We start from the raw sequence: 18831 nt of genomic DNA, 5'->3' as shown, positions 1-18831 counted from the left end.
GTTCTCCACCTCCAGAAAACAAGGACATGGGACCTGATTGACCCCTGGGTGGGCGATAGGGAGCATTCAACACCTGGGGAGCGAAGCCATGGTTTGGAGCTCTGAGGCACACTGCAGCACAAGTCAGAATTTGGAACGCACCAGTCCCTCGTATTGATGAGAAACTCCTCCATTGCGTAACTTGGAAATGTGGACCCGGCATTTTCTCTGGTTTCTTGGCCAGGGCCAGCCGGCCCGATGACAACACTCACGGTAGAAAATGTAAGTCATTAAAATGGAAACTAAATCAGCCACTAAGTAATTCTTTAAAGAAAAAGAAAAAAAAAAGCCAAGTTTTGTTTCCCAAAGGCTCTGCTAATGTCCGGCAGGAGGAAATCTCGCCCCAGATGGTCAGTGGCACACTATCTTCTTGTCCTACATTTCTCAAACCTCACAGGGGGGAGACCATTCGCCAAGACAAGGCACAGAGCAGCCACTCACCAGGCACAGATGGCCGCCCAGTTCACTCTACCAGCCCTTTCCCCTATCCTGACCCTCCCGCAAAAACACCCCTACCACCTCCCTATTCACAATGCTGTCCCCGTCATCCACCACTCCTCCTTCCTCTCCCAGCTCCTGGTATTGCCCCAGTCCTCCCGTAGTCCTCCGTCCTTTCACTGCTCCCAGCCCTGCCCCTGCCCTTCCCCAGTACTCCGTTCTCTCTCCACTCCAGTGCTGCCCCCATTCTCCCCAGTCCTCTATCCTCTCCCTGCTCCTGACGCTTCCCTATGCCATCTCCCCTATTCCTCCATCCTCTTCCTGCTCCTGCTTCCCTCTGCCCTCCCCTACTCCTTGAAAATAAAAATAATCTGGCTTCCCTTTCTCCCCCAGTATAAAGTAGCCTAAAATAATACAACCATTTTTGAACAAGGATCTGAAGAATTGCTTAAAATTCAACTTGAAAGATACAAAACCCTGGGCACAAGTAAATTTTTGTAATAATGCAGTTTGATATTATCTTTGAAAAAGCTTCCCCCTGCCTTTGCCAACATTGTTAAAAAGCATTCAGAAATGTGTGACACTTTATTAAATTCCAAACCCAATCTGGGCCATGTCCAAAGAGGTTAATATTTATTCCACACCCTCCCCCAACAGGATTTGTATGGAGCAAACATGCAAATCATGAACATCACAAGCACTGGGCACAGAAGTAAGCTTGGAAAAATCAATACTTCTAAGGAAAATTATTTCACCACAATATCAAGGAGTGGCACTGATTGCCTACTGTTTCCTGACCATGAATGATCTACAGGTTTAGCTTTATTCGTACAAGTGGCAGACATATCTTAATTGCCAAGGTGTTGACCACCATTCTTGACCTGTACGGCACAGCTGTTTGCTCACACCTGGTGGCCCCACACCTCTTATTTATATAGTGACTTCCTTTGCCCAAAGACTTGAAAGGGAAAACATGGAAACATGAAACCTGCTACAGAGACTAGTGCTGGTGCCAACATCACTTCGGTGCCTACACTGTGCTAGGCAATGTGCTGAGAGTGCGGATGAGGCCCAAGGACATTGACTCACACGAGGAGGCAGATGTTGCCCACCTCCCCGCCCGCCCGCCCGCCCGCCCTGGGGCCAGGCTACAGTCACGGAGAGCTGAGCAACAAGCTCTTCCACACTTGATGCACCTGGAGACTTCCCTGCAATGCTGAGGGTCTCCAATTGCTGCAGCCCCCCAACCTATTCCCCAGCTCACGAGCTGGAGGTGCCGGCGTCCCTCTTTCCTTGCCAAAGCTAGGGGAGGAAGCTGCTTTAGATAACTGTCAACGGACAGTTTTTCTTCCTAGCCTTCCAGGCCACTTTAGCTCACATACGAAAGCTTTTTAGGGCGCTCATCTTCCCCCGGAAACCGCCCCCCTACCCCCCCAGGGCACAAAGCCAAGAAACGGCAGTGGACACTAGAACCTCTGGCTAGGCACTGCGGGAGATACAAGGTAGTAGAGAAGCAGTGTGGCATAAGGGAAAGAGCACAGGGCTGGGAGTCCCGGTTCTGCCACTTGCCTGCTGTGTGATCTCAGGTAAGTCACTTAACTTCTCTGTACCTCACTTTCCTCATCTGTAAAGTGGGGATTCAAAGCTTATCCTGGCTATTTCTTAGACTCTGAGCCCCATGTGGACAGGAACTGGATCTAATCTGACTGAACTGTATTTACCTCAGGGCTTAGCACAGTGCTTATGTGCTTATGCTCAGCACATAGTAAGCACTTTAACAAATACAATTTAGAAGTAATCGCTGTCGTCGGCATGGCATCCATCAACCATCTACTGAGTGCAATGCGCTGAACCAAGCACTGTGACATTCAAGAGGCAGGATGACAAGGACCAAGAAGGAATGCAAAGACCACACCAACGTGGAACACTGGTGGTGAGTGGGGATCGAAGCAGGTTACTCACCGTCATTGAGATCTTGCAGGAGGTTTTCCTGGCACGAGAAGTCCAGCTTCACTTTAATGTTCACCGTGAATGTTGCGATCTTCCCTGGTGCGAGAGGAAACTGTGCAAGGGTGTCCTCTAACTTCCAGCTCAAGAAGTCCCCATACAGCTTTTCTACGACAGGCGATTCAAAAAACAGCACAGGGCAATCAGTCATTAGTCTAAATGCTAGAGAGGGAAGCAGGATCGGGACTGTTTTCAAGCCCAAAAGGTCAAGTAAAATAGGACCATGCCCAGCCCTGAGAAGGCACGATCAATTGCTAACTGCAGATGCAAGTTTGTTGCTCCAGCGGATACATCATCTTCCTTTCAGGGAATCCTGTTTGTCCCGACAGCCCCAACCCAAGGGGGAAGGGCTTTCCCCTAGGGTCGGTTTCCCCCACCCCAAGTGGCTGTGTGGCAGCAGAAGTAATGGGATTTAGTGAGTGCCCACTGGCGTAACATGAGATCCTTGGGAAAGTCTAACAGAAACGTGAGGCACCCTCCCTGCCCACAAGGAACGGCCACTCGAGCCAGCATATGGGGCTGGCAGGCCGCACACATGGGCCTCGGTTCTGCAGCCAGGGGCAGGCCAAGGCTAGCAGGGAGGTAAGTCTTGAATTTGTTCTTTGAACAGTGACGCTGGGATTTGCCGCTACGGCGGGTTGCACCACGTCGGGATCTTCCACGGGAGAATGCCACAGCCAGGTCATCCCGCCAGCCTCAGCCAGTATCAGGCGGTTGGTGGCAGATGGCCTGACCTACTACTTTCTTCAGAGGACAGGCTAGAGGAAATGAGCTGACATGGAGGTGGGTGGGGTTTGGATTAGAGAGAAGGAAGACCGTTCTGACTGGTGAAAAGGGAACAAGGGAAGCGTGGAATCTCATTGCTTCCTGGAAGCCGGTATATAAAACGTACGTACAATCCACAAAGTCAATTAATTGCCTTTTTCTTGGATTTCCCACTTCTGGATTCAACTGAGGAATCATTCACTAGTCCCTCATCTGCCAAGCCCTACGAAGGGAGTGGGGGTCGGGAAGAGGATGATGCTTTTTTAGGCCCGGTTCCTAAAAACGTGAACCTTGAAAGTTGGAAGTAAAGGATCTCCCTCAATGGACAGCAAGCATTTTAAGAGGAAGCTGATTTTTGAAGCAAACCCTCCCGAAGTTCAGAGTGATGTGGGCAAGAATATGGAGAGCATCAAGTGCACTGGACAGCAGCAGAGAAGGAATTGGTTAATGGGATCAATCAGTGGTATTTACTGAGTGCTTACTGTGTGCAGAGCACTGTACTAAGTGCTTGAGAGAGTACAACAGAGTAAGTAGGCAAGCTCCCTGATCACGAGAAGTTTATAGTCTAGAGCAGGAGACAGATATGAAAATAAATCATGGATCTGTACATAAGTGCTGCCGGGCTGAGGGTGGAATGAATATCAAATGCTTAATGAGGATAGATGCAAGTGCATAAGTGACTCAGAAGGGAGGAGTAGGGGAAATGAGGGCTTAGTCTGGGAAGGCCTCTTGGAGGAGATGTGATTTTAAGATCTGAAGGTGGGATGAGTGGTGGTCTGTCGTATATCAAGGAGGAAGTCAGTTCCAGACTAGAGGGAGGATGTGGGCAAGGGGTCGGCAGAGGGATAGACAAGATCAAGATACGGTACTTACGTAGGCATTAGAGGAGGGAAGCACGCAGGCTGGGTTGTGAAGTTAAGATGGGAAGAGGCAAACTGATTGAGTGCTTTATAGCCAATTTACGTTCATTGTGGGCAGGAAATGTGTCTACCTACTCTGTTATACTGTACTCACCCAAGCATTTAGTATAGTGCTCTGCACACAGTAAGCACGCAATAAATATGACTGATTGATTGAATGTTAAGGACTTTCTGTTTGATGAGGAGGTGGATGGGCAACCACTGGAGGCTCCTGAGGTTCTCAAGGAATAGCCTGTTGTGAGCACGGAGAGGAGTGAGTCACCTTGCCAGAATGAACAACCTAACTTGCGGGGTACACGGGGAGTATATCGGCCAAGGGCTTCAGGAGATATATCCAATGACAAGATCTGGACAATCACTATACCCCATTAGCGCATCCTGCTATGCTAAAATCACTTCCACCACCTCGTTCTGTGCCTTCCAACACTCAGGCTGAACTGACTTCAAACTCCTTTTTCTTGGAGGTCCTGTAGTCCACAGTAACTAACTGGCAAGGACACCCTAGCTTTCCCTGGGGAGGCTCCCTGAGGAAGGGAGCACATCTTTGCATCAACCCATATCACCAGGTGCCCTTGACCATGATAGGACATGATTCTTTTCTTTTCTTTTTTTTCCACACTCTGATCTCAGCAAAAGCTTGATAACATCAGAACCTTGCAGTCAAAGAAAGGACCTACATGCCTGACAGTTTAATAAGTAACAAATGCTTGCCAAAGCTGGGCTCGGTCCTCAGTTCCCTGAAAAGGGGCTTGAGAGTTCCAGCCTACATACGCGTGCCCACATCCCTTCGGCACATGGCTGCCGGTTCCCCAGAACTCAGGCTCTCAGTTCTCAGAGACAGGGAAGCATTTATTGTCACGATAAAGCCAGATTGGGTTGAGGTAGAGATACTGGACTTCATACACTCAGGACATAAAGCCATTTGGACATTCCTCACTGGGAGCTCTGGCCACCCTGGGGGCCCTGGATGGGCATTTGGGGCTCTGCAGCCATCTTCCCTTCTGTTTGCTGGACCCTGGTCAAGTGCTGGACGTGAGACAGATTGGCGACCAGAAGCAGCAGGGCTGAATGGGCAGCCTGCCCAACGAAACCCATGAGTGTTTGCTCTGCCATAGGACCTGACCGTCTGGACCTCCCAGGAAACGCTGCCTCCCGCTGAGCCTTACACCTGGTGGGTATCTGGACACACTGCCCACCTTGGCCCGTGACAAATGGGAAAAAGGGAGGAGAGCAGAGGAACGGGGAGGCCCAGAGCTCATTGGCATCAATTCAGCAGTCACAAAGGCGGACACTAGAGAAGTCGATGCCTAGAAAGGAGCAGAAAGCAAGTGGCTCCTTGGAATTTTAAGGAATGATTCCAAGAGTACAAGGGATTCCTGGGGGGGAGGGATAAAGGGGGCATGTTTCCCCTCCTGGGCTCCTTTCAGGCGTTCTGGGCAAACCTGACTCCTAAGAGCCCAGTGGAGGGACCACTGCTTGTCTACCAAGAGGCCTGAGGTCTTCCTGGGGGGTCAGAAAAGGGCTCTGGCTACAGAGCAGTTTAGGGGAAAGGCTCCAGATGGAAAAGTCTCCAAATGGAAAGAAGGCAAATAATGATTGTGCTTAATGTGCTGAGGCCACCTGGGATGCCAGCGTGCAACCTTTCAATAGCTGACCTCTCTCTCCACTTGAGGCGATCCCTAGATTCTATGAATGAGCCAAATGTTCTCTTGTCTCCAGATTTCTAACCTCTGTCCTGTACCGTGTGCAGTGAAGACTTGGACCCTCAAGAAGCTCGGCCTTGAGGTTGCCAAACTCAGCCCAGGTTTAAACTCTTGCTGGCTCTTGTGAAGAAGTGAGGATTGGGCTCCATGATAGTGGGCAGACCTCTCTCTCTCTCTTTCTCCCTCCCCCCACCACTCAGGCAGCAATAGTGGATCGGCATAGCTGGAGGTGGGAAGGAAGACGGTCAGCTTCGGGGGTGGAGTGTGTCATCTGCTAGACAGATCAGTGGTGCAGGAAAGAACCCAATCTCATTCAGAATCAGGGGTGCAGCACCCCCTAGCTGAGCCTGCCCTCAGCCGGAGGCCCCCTCCTGTTCGAGGATCTCCACCACATACAGCTCTGGAGCAGGAGTGGGTCCTACCTATGAGAAGACAGGCCCCAGAAGGCCCAGATACATTCCCAAGGGCAGGCGACGAACCAGCAAAACCCTGCCTAGCACGGACAAGAGCCACAGACAACACCACCACTTTGAATGGAAGATCAAGTCACATGACTTCTGTAACGTTCCTGCCTCTCAGGATGACCTTCCACTTGCAAACAGAACCATCTCGACAGCTCCCAGATGAGCAATAGGGGGCCCTCAGGGACGCTCTCCAGCTCGCCCTGCGCCAAACACTGGGACCCTCAATGTGGGCAGTTGGATCTGGAAGCTGCTGATTTAGGACAAGGAACTCGAGTGAAATTATCTGATGCCACTGACTTTTACCAGGGAATATTCATCAAAAAATATCCCCAAAGTGAAGAAACTTTGAAAAATCAAAATCTATTTCAAAGAGTATTTCAAGTTTACTCTTTTATCACAACTCAGGGAGCTAAGCAAGGGCCGTGGTGTTGAGCTGTGGTGAGGTTTCTGCACTTCTCTGGAAGACCTGCTGAGTTCTCTAGCAGGCACTGGAAAAGGAGGTAGCTGCTGCTGCTGCTGTTACTGCCATCATCAGGCAGAGCAGCAGGTCCGGTTCTCAGCAGGTGGTGGTCCACCTGATTCATGCACACTCCAAGATATAATGCCCCCCACTGAGGTGGAGATTTAATTTTCTTCTTGGGGATGCTAATGAGTTGCAAACAAATCGTCAAAATAACGATCAGAGTGTCTTATGTGGTACCGGCCCCAGATGGGCTCCTTCTACCCAGCCAGGCCACTGCTCCTTGTTCTGCAAGACCCCGGTGGTGCCACCAGAACAACCGCTACATACATTCGGACCCAGGGGCTGATTCCTGGGCGGACTGTCAAAGAGCTCATCCACGGGGATTTTGCCTTGCCAATGCCACTCTCCGACCATCTTTCCGCTAGGCGACAGACCCGAGAGAGTCACTCCAGGCTAGCAGGCTCTCAAGACTGTTCCATGCAGGGACCTGAGCGTCAACTGTGGCTGTCTTTGAGCTCTTGCCAGCCTGAGATCTTTTCCCCTGTCCCACCCAGCAGGGACCCCTGCAGCTTAGGCTGGTGCTAAACCTCCAACTGGAAAATTGCTCTTAATCTATTGTCTTTTTTAGTGGTCAGCAGTGCAGGATAATTACATGGATAAACATTTTATTTTTGGATTCTCTACTCCAGGAGGGAGGGCTTTAAGTGGTGTGCCACCTAGTGGCGAGCTTGAATTTAACCGGTTCTGATTTTAACCATTCATTCGATCATTCAATCGTATTTATTGAGCACTTACTGTGTGCAGAGCACTGTACTAAGCGCTTGGGAAGTACAAGTTGGCAACATATAGAGACGGTCCCTACCCAACAACGGGCTCACAGTCTAGAGGGGAGAGACAGACAACAAAACAAAACATGTGGACAAGTGTCAAACCAGCTACAGGGGGCCCGGCCACTTATCAAGTCTGGGTGGAGCACCTGCGGACGGGGCTGAGAAGGTGAGCAGACTCCCCTGTTAACACAGCTCGCCTGCCTTTGAGCACTTTATCCTGTTAAATTGTCAAGGAAAGTGGAAAACTATGAAAAAATAGTTTTCGAGTAAGAAAATGAGCACTTATTTTGTGGGGGACAGAGCACACCGGAGGAACAGCAGCAAGAGGAGTCAGAAGAGGGTAGAAGACTCGCACATGGGAAAGCACTGTACTAAGTGCTGGGATAAATACAATACAAACAGATCGGAAACAGTTCTTATCTGACACGGAGCTCATAATCTAATGGGGAGACAGAACATGTAGCTTTACCCCTACTTTATGGATGAGGGAACAGAGTCACAAAGACGTTAACTGACTTGCTCAAGGCCAAACAGCAGGCAAGTGGTGGATCTGGAATTAGAACCCAGGTCTCCTGATTCTCAGGCTCATGCTCTTTCCACTAGGCCATGCTGTCTTTCTACTCAATCAGTAACCTCACACTATTTTCCTCTGCTAGTTTTTGGAGGCAGACAGCACATTAAACAGCCCCAAAACTTGCACGACAGTACTCAGTTGTAGCATCGAAGAAACCTCAGTCACTTGAGGGCTTAAATTTTGGAGTTTTACATGCTTCAGAAGTTGGTCTTTAAATTTAGCATAAGATTTTTTTTTCCTAATGGAGATTGTGCCAGGAGGAAAGATCAGTGTATCCTAGAGGGGAGTGAACAAATCTGGAGGGAAAGATAGAAAGGATGTCGGGGGAGCACCCTTCCACATTAGAATGGAGGTCAAAAAGGACAACCGTCAATCACACGGTTCCTCTGAGCCTTTCCTTGCCACTGTCGGGAACAGTCGGCTGTACTGGACAACCCAGTAATAGCTCTCATCACCCTGGGCACCAAGATGAATAATTTGGTAACTCAAGAAGCTCTGACACCCCTTCCTTTTTCAGGCCAATTCAAAAGGGCCCCCACAAATCAAATGGACATTCTGAACACTGTATTCACCCTAAAGCCAATCAATTGCCCTATGGTGAGACTACACAGCTTATTTTGTGACTCTTGCTTCAGCCAAAGAAATTAGAAGAGTTCTGTTATGTGACTTTTCCTTTAGAGAGCCACATTTTCTCCCAACTGGTTTGTCTTCAGCACATATTAATGAGCATAACTGCAATCCTTAATCGGTTACCACATATCTGTAAATCTCTCTAACCAAAATAGAAGGATCTGGCCTTTTCAGAGTCCCTGGAAGGACCGTCCTGGGTCTTACTTCTCTCTCACTTCTCTCTCGCTTGCCTTTTCTTTTGTTCCGCCTTCCTGCACCTCTTTTCAGAGCCTCTTCACCACCATTCCCAAGGGCCTTGCTTGCAGCAACTGTGTCCCTCGGCTGCCCCGCGCAAATCTTATCTTTGCCTTCATGCTTCTCCCAAGCATCTCCAGTTCTAACTGTGCAATATAGCTCCAATCCTTCCAATTCATTCATTCAATCGTATTTATTGAGCACTTACTGTGTGCAGAGCACTGTACTAAGCGCTTGGGAAGTACAAGTAGGCAACATGCCCCAGACCGCCAAATCCCTTCTCTCTCCCTTCTTGTTCCCTCCCAGATGCTTGCTCCCCTTGCTCCAGCTATCATCTTCTCCCAAATGCCTCACATAGTGCTCGGCTCACAGTTCTTGGTCCACAGTAGGTGCTCAGTAAATAGTACTGACGGATGCCACACCGACCCAGAGAAAGCCATGATGCTCAGCAGGTGACATGTCAGCCATGTCACCTCTGAGCAAACAGAGAGCGGTTCACTGTCAGAGGCAACAAATCTGACACATCAGAAAGCTGAACATGCCACCCCTTCCCTGTCCCTAAGCAACGCTCCATCCAACAGCACTTTCATAGAACTGTTTGCACCACTTAACATCCCTTTGTCTGTGTCGCCCTCCCCGGATCTAATATGGTACTCAACCTTCCGCCCACCCTTAGGCAAACGTTTTCTGTATGTCCTAGTGTTCCGCTGTCCATGTATTAAAACTGACAGCTCTTCACTGCTGGAGAATGTAATTGACAAGAATTATTTCCTTTGTGTGTTTTAGAGGCAGATGGTTTGTTTGCATGAATTTAATTCCACACGGAAATTGATTAAATCTTGGGACTGGAATGAAATAAGAACGACTGCTTTAATTTTTCACTTGTAAGCGCATTTGCTTGAAAGTGGCTCTCCCATCATCAGCTCTCCGGAAACCTCAAATTCCTTTTACATTCTGGAAGCCTGTTTGGGTTTGCATGGGAAAGCAGGCAAGATCGTTTTAGTTTTTCAGAAATACTTATGTTCAATGTTCAGATGAATCTGAGAAGAGAATGCCACTACTTATTGCTCTCTTGGTGACTCTTCAAAAGGGAAGAGAGAGGGAGGGAGGAAGAGGAAAGAGGGAGGGAGAAAGAAGAGAGGAAGGACAGTGAAGGAGAGAAGAGGGAAGAGGGGAGTGGGGTTGGGGTGGGGGGAAAGAGGTGGTGAGACTGAGATGCATAATTGCCAAAAGTTTCCAGAGCTGCAGAGAGCACCACCGGGCCTGTATGCCCTGCATGCCAACCTATTCACTGTACCTCACTACTGACCTCTTGCCCACATCCTGTCTCTGGCCTTGAACTCCCTTCCCCTTCATCAATCAATCAATCAATCAATCGTATTTATTGAGCGCTTACTATGTGCAGAGCACTGTACTAAGCGCTTGGGAAGTACAAATTGGCAACACATAGAGACAGTCCCTACCCAACAGTGGGCTCACAGTCTAAAAGGGGGAGACAGAGAACAGAACCAAACATACCAACAAAATAAAATAAATAGGATAGAAATGTACAAGTAAGATAAATAAATAAATAAATAGAGTAATAAGTACGTACAACCATATATACATATATACAGGTGCTGTGGGGAAGGGAAGGAGGTAAGATGGGGGGATGGAGAGGGGGACGAGGGGGAGAGGAAGGAAGGGGCTCAGTCTGGGAAGGCCTCCTGGAGGAGGTGAGCTCTCAGCAGGGCCTTGAAGGGAGGAAGAGAGCGAGCTGGGCGGAGGGGCAGAGGGAGGGCATTCCAGGCCCAGGGGATGACGTGGGCCGGGGGTCGACGGCGGGAGAGGCGAGAACAAGGTACAGTGAGGAGATTAGCGGCGGAGGAGCGGAGGCTGCGGGCTGGGCAGTAGATGGAGAGAAGGGAGGTGAGGTAGGAGGGGGCGAGGTGATGGAGAGCCTTGAAGCCCAGGGTGAGGAGTTTCTGCCTGATGCGCAGATTGATTGGTAGCCACTGGAGATTTTTGAGGAGGGGAGTAATATGCCCAGAGCGTTTCTGGACAAAGATAATCCGGGCAGCAGCATGAAGTATGGATTGAAGTGGAGACAGACACGAGGATTGGAGATCAGAGAGAAGGCTGGTGCAGTAGTCCAGACGGGATAGGATGAGAGCTTGAATGAGCAGGGTAGCGGTTTGGATGGAGAGGAAAGGGCGGATCTTGGCAATGTTGCGGAGCTGAGACCGGCAGGTTTTGGTGACGGCTTGGATGTGAGGGGTGAATGAGAGAGCGGAGTCGAGGATGACACCAAGGTTGCGGGCTTGTGAGACGGGAAGGATGGTAGTGCCGTCAACAGAGATGGGAAAGTCAGGGAGAGGACAAGGTTTGGGAGGGAAGACAAGAAGCTCAGTCTTCGACATGTTGAGCTTTAGGTGGCGGGCGGACATCCAGATGGAGATGTCCTGAAGGCAGGAGGAGATGCGAGCCTGGAGGGAGGGGGAGAGAGCAGGGGCAGAGATGTAGATCTGGGTGTCATCAGCGTAGAGATGATAGTTGAAGCCGTGGGAGCGAATGAGGTCACCAAGGGAGTGAGTGTAGATTGAGAACAGAAGGGGACCAAGCACTGAACCTTGGGGAACCCCCACAGTAAGAGGATGGGAGGGGGAGGAGGAGCCTGCAAAAGAGACTGAGAAAGAACGACCGGAGAGATAAGAGGAGAACCAGGAGAGGACGGAGTCTGTGAAGCCAAGGTCAGATAGCGTGTTGAGGAGAAGGGGGTGGTCCACAGTGTCAAAGGCAGCTGAGAGGTCGAGGAGGATTAGGACAGAATATGAGCGGTTGGATTTGGCAAGCAGGAGGTCATTGGTGACCTTTGAGAGGGCAGTTTCCGTGGAATGAAGGGGACGGAAGCCAGACTGGAGGGGGTCGAGGAGAGAGTTGTTGTTGAGGAATTCTAGGCAGCACGTGTAGACAACTCGCTCAAGGAGTTTGGAAAGGAATGGTAGGAGGGATATGGGACGATAACTAGAAGGTGAGGTGGGGTCAAGAGAGGGTTTTTTTAGGATGGGAGAGACATGGGCATGTTTGAAGGCAGAGGGGAAGGAACCAGTGGAGAGGCAGAGGGGAAGGAACCAGTGGAGAGGCAGAGGGGAAGGAACCAGTGGAGAGACATGGGCATGTTTGAAGGCAGAGGGGAAGGAACCAGTGGAGAGGCAGAGGGGAAGGAACCAGTGGAGAGGCAGAGGGGAAGGAACCAGTTGAACCTTCATGTTCAACAATCACTCTCCCCACCTCAAAGCCTTTTTAAATGTGTATCTCCTCCAAGGGACCTTCTCTAGCTAAGCCCTCTCTTCCTCTTTTCCCACTCCTTTCTGCAACAACCTTGCAATTGAATTTGCATCCTTTAGTCACTCTTCAGCCCCACAGCACTTATGCACATATCCATAATTTATTTACATTAATAATGTCTGTCTCACCCTCTAGACTGTAAGCTCCTCGTTGGCAGGGAATGTGCCTACCAACTCTGTTATATTGTACTCTCTCAAGCACTTTGGTACAGTGCTCTGCACACACTAAGCGCTCAATAAATACAAAAGAAAAAAGTCTTCCTGTGAGGACTGGTGGGAACAGTCAGTCCTGCACAGTCTCCTCAGCCACTCCAGCAAATGTGGATGAAGAAGCATAATCTTTGATTATATAGTACATATGTGCACGAGTGTGTGTGTGTGTGTGTGTGTGTGTGTGTGTGTGTGTGTGTTTCAATTTGCCTTTTGCAGCCCAGTGCCGCTCCACAATTAGGGGCTTAATAAATGCTTTATCTGCTACTGTGGCTGCTGCTGCTGACAGTACAAATTTTGTATTAGCCAACCTATTATAATTTCAAATCGACCTCAGAATGAGCTAAAAATAATCTAAGCTGCCTACAACTTCAGGGTTTAACAGTTTGCATGAGCTATTTTACTGAATGCTGTTTGCTTTGTGGCCACTGGCCACTTAAAAACATTTTTAAATCACGGCACTTATTGGATGCCGTGACGAAAGTCGAAAGGAAGACAACCCACTTACTGTGATCCATGTCAATATGATTAACTTTCTGCCTGCAAGCGCTAGGGAGGGGCTAGCTCTCCCATCCTCGATCGCCAGTCACTGGCTTCCGGGCATAACTTGGGCAGGGACGCCCAGCCAAGCTACTGCCCACCCTCCATCGACTGGGCCTCCTCTGTAGGGCCAGGGCTGGCCTGGGTCAAAGGGCTTCAGTTTAGGGGGTTTGAACTGCAGAATGGCAGGATTCACCGCCCCACTTTCCATGCCCCCTTATGGACCCACGGCACGGGTCTGATTCACTCAACCTTCACACACAAATGAATCCCACTTCTCCCGTTCTTAAACAAGCACCAACAAAACCACAACAATGACCCACTTGGAATCTCTCCTCCCTCAGCTGGAGAACAGGATCGGGTCCAAGACTACTGGGCCCGTCCCAGAAAAGCATGTCACAAAACCCATGGGGCCTCTGCGGGCCAGCCCACCTCCCCACAGGGTGGTACAGGAAGCGAAGACTGTGAGCCCGTTGTTGGGTAGTGACCATCTCTAAATGTTGCCGACCTGTACTTCCCAAGCGCTTAGTACAGTGCTCTGCATACAGTAAGTGCTCAATAAATACTATTGATTGAATGAATGAATGAATGAAAAAGGAAATGCTGTCTGTCCAAGGGTCGGCAGCAGATCGGGTGCCTGACATGTAGAACCGTCACCACGGTGAGCTACTGATTGACCGAACAGCCATGAAACCTTGGCCTCAGGTTCTGCCAGCTCACAGCTCGGCTGTTCTCCAAATCCAAACCAGAACTGTCCAGAACCATGCATGGGATGCCACCCAGTTGCATCTCACCTCATTTTAGTCATGGGTTCTTCGAAGGATATAGCATCAACATTTTCACTTGGGTGTTTTTTTTAGGGGTGGGGTGCTATTTAAATCGATAATAATTTAAAAATACCCTGAGAACTCCCTTCAATCAAAGTTAGAAACCCCTACTCGGGCTTACACAATTGGGCTACTCCCGTTTTTTCCTGTTTTCCGTAACAAAGAGCACCCGTGGAGAATCCTAGCATCAGGCAACTTCTTTGTAAACAGAATAATAGCAGTAATAATGGCACATATAAAGCACTTATTCTGTGATGAATGCTGGGGCAACAAGATAATTAATCAGTCCCTAGCCCACCTAGGGTCCATAGTATAAAAGAAAGGGAAAGCAGGCATCTTATCCCCGTTTCACTGATAAAGAAACTGAGGCTCAGAAAAGTTAAGTGATTTGCTCAAAATCACACAGCAAGCCAGTGGGAGAGCTGAGACTAGAACTCAGATCTCCCGACTCCCAACCCTGTGTTCTTTCCTCCAATCTACAGGTAACTGAAGAGGAGGAGAGTGAAGCCTGAGCTTTATAAATTGAGAGAGGCTTGGTCCATATGCTAGAGAAGTTTGAAACAAGAGCCCTTTCTTTACTCTGAGTGTTACAGCCAGGGAGAAATTTGGGAGGAAGAGCGTTGGGGGCCAAGGGCAGTGAGGGCAGCCTCTAAGTCCAACAGCTCAGGTTCAGTTGTCCAGAATGACCGGGACTAACCCAAGCCTGGCTCATAAGAAGCAGCGTGGCTCAGTGGAAAGAGCTTGGGCTTTGGAGCCAGAGGTCAGGGGTTTAAATCCCGGCTCCACCAACTGTCAACTGGGTGACTTTGGGCAAGTCATTTAACTTCTCTGTGCCTCAGTGACCTCATCTGTAAAATGGGGATTAAAACTGTGAGCCTCCCTTGGGACAACCTGATCACCTTGTAACCTCCCCAGAGCTTAGAACAGTGTTTTGCACATAGTAAGCGCTTAATAAATGCCATTAAAAAAAGTCTGCTGGGCAGAGTCCTGGTGGCAGGGACCCAAATCCTCCTAAGGGGAGAAGGAAGACAAGAGGCAGAGGCAGCAGGCCCAGCCTTGTCCTGGACTCAGGAGTCCTCGGAACTGGAGTCTGGGTCTCTGGTACTGGTCCCCACAAGAGCAGGCCCCCTCAGAGGGCCTCTCGAGGGCGGAACCAGGCGGCTCCTCTCTGAGAATGATCAGTCGTACGTAGATCGGCGGGTTAAGCAGGGGCTGGGTCGGAGCTCAGGGGCTCAGGCCAGGAGTTCATCTCAAGCACCTCACTCCCCACACCCACCTTTGGTCGTGACCATTTTGGAGGTCACCTCCAGTTTATTCAGTGGCTCGGTCCCAATGTTCTCCAACTTAATGATCAGTTGCTGGGTTTCTCCGTTGAACAACTGGACAGACACGTTGGTCGATATTTCGTCGCCAGAGGAAGGCTGCAGCGTGTGAGCAGACCTACCCGGAATGAACAGAAAACGCCGAGCCAACATTTCAGAATTATGCCAATCCGAAGGAAATGTATTCCAGAACATAACAAAAATCATGAAAACAGAAGGTGGAATGTGAGCAAGCATGCTGGCAGATGTGCCAGCATGGGGTTTTTGAGACAGGTGGGGTGCATGACTGGAAGTAGGGGCTCTGAGACGCGTTCGTCTTTGTTGCTCAGAGCAAAGCCCCGACAGTTAGGCTCAAGCTTAACGGCAGGCAGATAGACAGACCTGGGTCCCTTTTTGGAGACATGTATTCCCCAGACCGGCTCGACCGGATGCAGCTTTTCCCCTCTCCAATTCTCCAATCTCCCGACCTGCAAGATTCGGTCTACTTTCCGGCTCTCTCTCCCTCCCTTCATCTAAATCCCTTCCTAACTGGTTCCTAGCTCATTAGTCTGTGGTAACTGCTCTTGCCAAGGTCATCGATAAAAACAACAGTAATGATAATAATAAAACTACTACTACTACTACCACCACCAAGGACTTAGAGGGCACCTATTTTCCCTGCCCTTTCCTGTCAATTATCTCATTTCTGCCTGTGAGGAAGGGAGAGGAAGTTATCACCATTCCTATTTTGAAGATGAAGAAACAGACCCAAAGAGGGGCTAGATGACTTACCCAAGGTCACAGTGAGCCAGTGCCCGAGCTGGTACTAGAATCCTAACCTCCTGACTCCCAACCCTGTGCTCTTGCCATTAGAGCACACGGGTTCTATAATGACCACTTGGTAGAATCTAATAGTCTCCACTCTGCCCTCCTCACCATATTTTGACACTGTTTATAACTCTCAATCTGGGTTTTGGCAGCTCGATCTCTCTCAATCCTCCTCCTGCCTCTCTGACCACTGTTTTGAGACCTCTTTGCCTGTCTCCACCTCCTCCGCTGCCTCCTTCCACCCCATCATTAATGTGACTGTGCCTTAGCAATGGGAATAAGATGCTAGGAAAGCTGGCTGCTCAGCCATCCTCTAGGTCCTGGCGGGAACAAAGGACTGAAAGGCTGAGCTAGAGATTCTCATTTTTACCCCCTCCCCAAATTTCAAACCCAGTGAATCCCAGTTTGGTGGAATTCTTGATGTGTCTGGGGTGAGAGAATGGAAGGGTTTTTGGTTGTTGTTTGTTTGTTTTCATGGTATAAAAGTGCTTACTCTATGTGTCAAGCACTGTTCTAAGAGCTGGGGTAGATACAAGTTTATCAGGTTTGAAACAGTCCCTGTCCTACATGGGGCTCACATTCCAAGTTGGAGGAAGGACGAGGTGGATTAGGCATATTCCTGAGCCAGCGTGGGACTGGGAGTCAGGAGACTTGGGCTGTAGGCCAAGCTCCACCACATGCCTGCTGTCTGACCTCGGGCAAGTCATGTAAGTCTTTTAGACTGTGAGCCCACTGTTGGGTAGGGACTGTCTCTATGTGATGCCAATTTGTACTTCCCAAGCGCTTAGTACAGTGCTCTGCACATAGTAAGCACTCAATAAATACAATTGATTGATTGATTGATTGATTGATTGATGTAACTTCATGGGGCTTCAGTTTCCTCATCTGTAAAATTAGGATAAAAGACCCACTCTCCCTTACTTGGAGAGTGAGCCTCATGTGAGACAAGGATTGTGTCTATTGTGATTACCTTGTGCTCCCAGTGCTCAGCATAGAATTAGAGCTTAATATATACCATCATCATTACTCTTGTTATTTCTAATACCTTTACCTGTTGCCTTTCTGCATCAACTGCATCATAACAACCCACCTGTCTGTCCACTTATACTCTCAAAAGAATTGAGCATAACTTAATAAATGAAATTATTAGTAACCCCCTGTGAACCCCTTTCTAAGTGTTTAGTACATCACCCTGCACATGGTAGGAGCTAAAGAAATGCCACAGGTTGGTGTACTCCCATCTGTCCAAGAACAGTTTTTACAAGAGGAAAAACATCTTTTAAGGGTCCCAAATCCATCCATCATCATACCTTGGCAAGGAAGTGCTGATCTGCAACCTGGGCAAAGCAGGAACGACCTCCACCGTTGAACCATTGGTTTTTATCCCAGGGAGATTATCGAGCAAGCAGTCGCTGAACACACCAAAAACACAAGTGTGGTAGCCTGGCAAGGAAAAGACCATGAAGGGTTTTTGGTAGAAAGTCACTTGCAGTCTGGAACTGTGTTGAAGCTGCCAGACCACAGCTGTCCCCATTCTCAAAGCCTTCCAAAAACCCACCTTTTTTTTTTTACAGAGCTTTCCTCAATTAAACCCCCAGCATGCCCCAAGCTGTGCTAATCCAACAGCCACCCTAACAACTTCTACATTTTCACCCATTCTCACACTCACACACATACACAAAATTGTTATTCATGCTACTAACACTTATGCCTATGATTCCTTCTATTCCCATTACTTATGAATATTTTTTGTCTGTCCATCTCTACCATTGGGTAGTAAGCCCTTTGCGAACAGGGAACATGAGCTTCGTTTCTACTGTACTCAGACCTGTTGTGCAGTGCTATTGCTGCTGACGAAATTAAATCTCTCTCACTTCAACTGACTCAGCGAAAGTACTGTCTGGGCTCTTTGCTTTCTAGGATTCTGCTTCCCTGCCTCCTTCAAAATGGGCGATCCATTGCAATTGTACAAGCCAAGTGTTGTCATGCTAAGCTGAAGAGACAGAAAACTGGTGGAATGAGCCCACCCACACTGCACTACATTTCCCTGGCACATGAGAAACATGAGGACATAACTGACAGGACTTACTTAGGCTAGGCTTGAAAGCACTTCAACGCAGTTCATCCTGCCCCAACGATGAGTTCAGTTCAATCTGGAACTCCAAATCAAAAAGCACCCTCAAGAAAATCCCTTTCATGACGATGTTTGGCCATTTTTGATGCACACGGAGAGAATCAATCTGATCCGACTGGGTAAGCAAGCCATCCGTTAGGTGCATCAATGATTCTAGGCACCTTTGGCACTTCTAGTCTCAACTGTGTAACTATTTCGGGCCTTAGCCTTCCCTTTATCTGCTCAGCCCTCTCCCGCACAAGCACCCATACATACTACTCAGCCTCCGCTGCCCTCCCCACCCCCCAACCCCCGCCGGTGGTCCACTCCCACAGTGTCCCACAGGTCTCAGCAGCCTCCCGCATGGTGTTAAGGATGACTTTCCCCCCATTGCTTGCCTCCTCTAGCCAAGCATTCTACACACTCTGTAAGAATGGTTTGGTCTTCAATGCACGTAAATGAATAACCAACTTCTCAAGGACCTTAGCTGGCTGATTTCTTGTAGGAGAAAAAAACAGGCCTCCAATCCAGAAACAAATTACCTGTAGATGTCGTCTGACACTTTCCCGACAGCCGGCAAAAAAAAGGCAGGGGAGTTTTTGTCTGAGGAGAGAGAACT

The 18831-nt window shown here is 49.1% G+C and overlaps 1 protein-coding gene across 2 annotated transcripts in view; it reads right to left on the bottom strand.

Moving 5' to 3' along the window:
* TRAPPC9 (trafficking protein particle complex 9) overlaps positions 1-18831 on the bottom strand; it is a 200014-nt gene that overhangs the window by 125077 nt on the left and 56106 nt on the right. For both annotated transcript variants that reach the window (XM_038759976.1, XM_038759977.1), the window contains 3 exons: positions 17410-17542; positions 15247-15410; positions 2440-2592 (listed from right to left, as the gene is read on the bottom strand). In XM_038759976.1, coding sequence (XP_038615904.1) covers positions 2440-2592; positions 15247-15410; positions 17410-17542 — 450 coding nt within the window. The remainder of the gene's footprint in view (positions 1-2439; positions 2593-15246; positions 15411-17409; positions 17543-18831) is intronic.

The sequence above is a fragment of the Tachyglossus aculeatus genome, chromosome 18 (genome assembly GCF_015852505.1).
Source record: "Tachyglossus aculeatus isolate mTacAcu1 chromosome 18, mTacAcu1.pri, whole genome shotgun sequence".
In the NCBI taxonomy this organism is placed as follows: Eukaryota; Metazoa; Chordata; class Mammalia; order Monotremata; family Tachyglossidae; genus Tachyglossus; species Tachyglossus aculeatus.
This window is presented reverse-complemented; position numbering and strand designations above follow the sequence as displayed.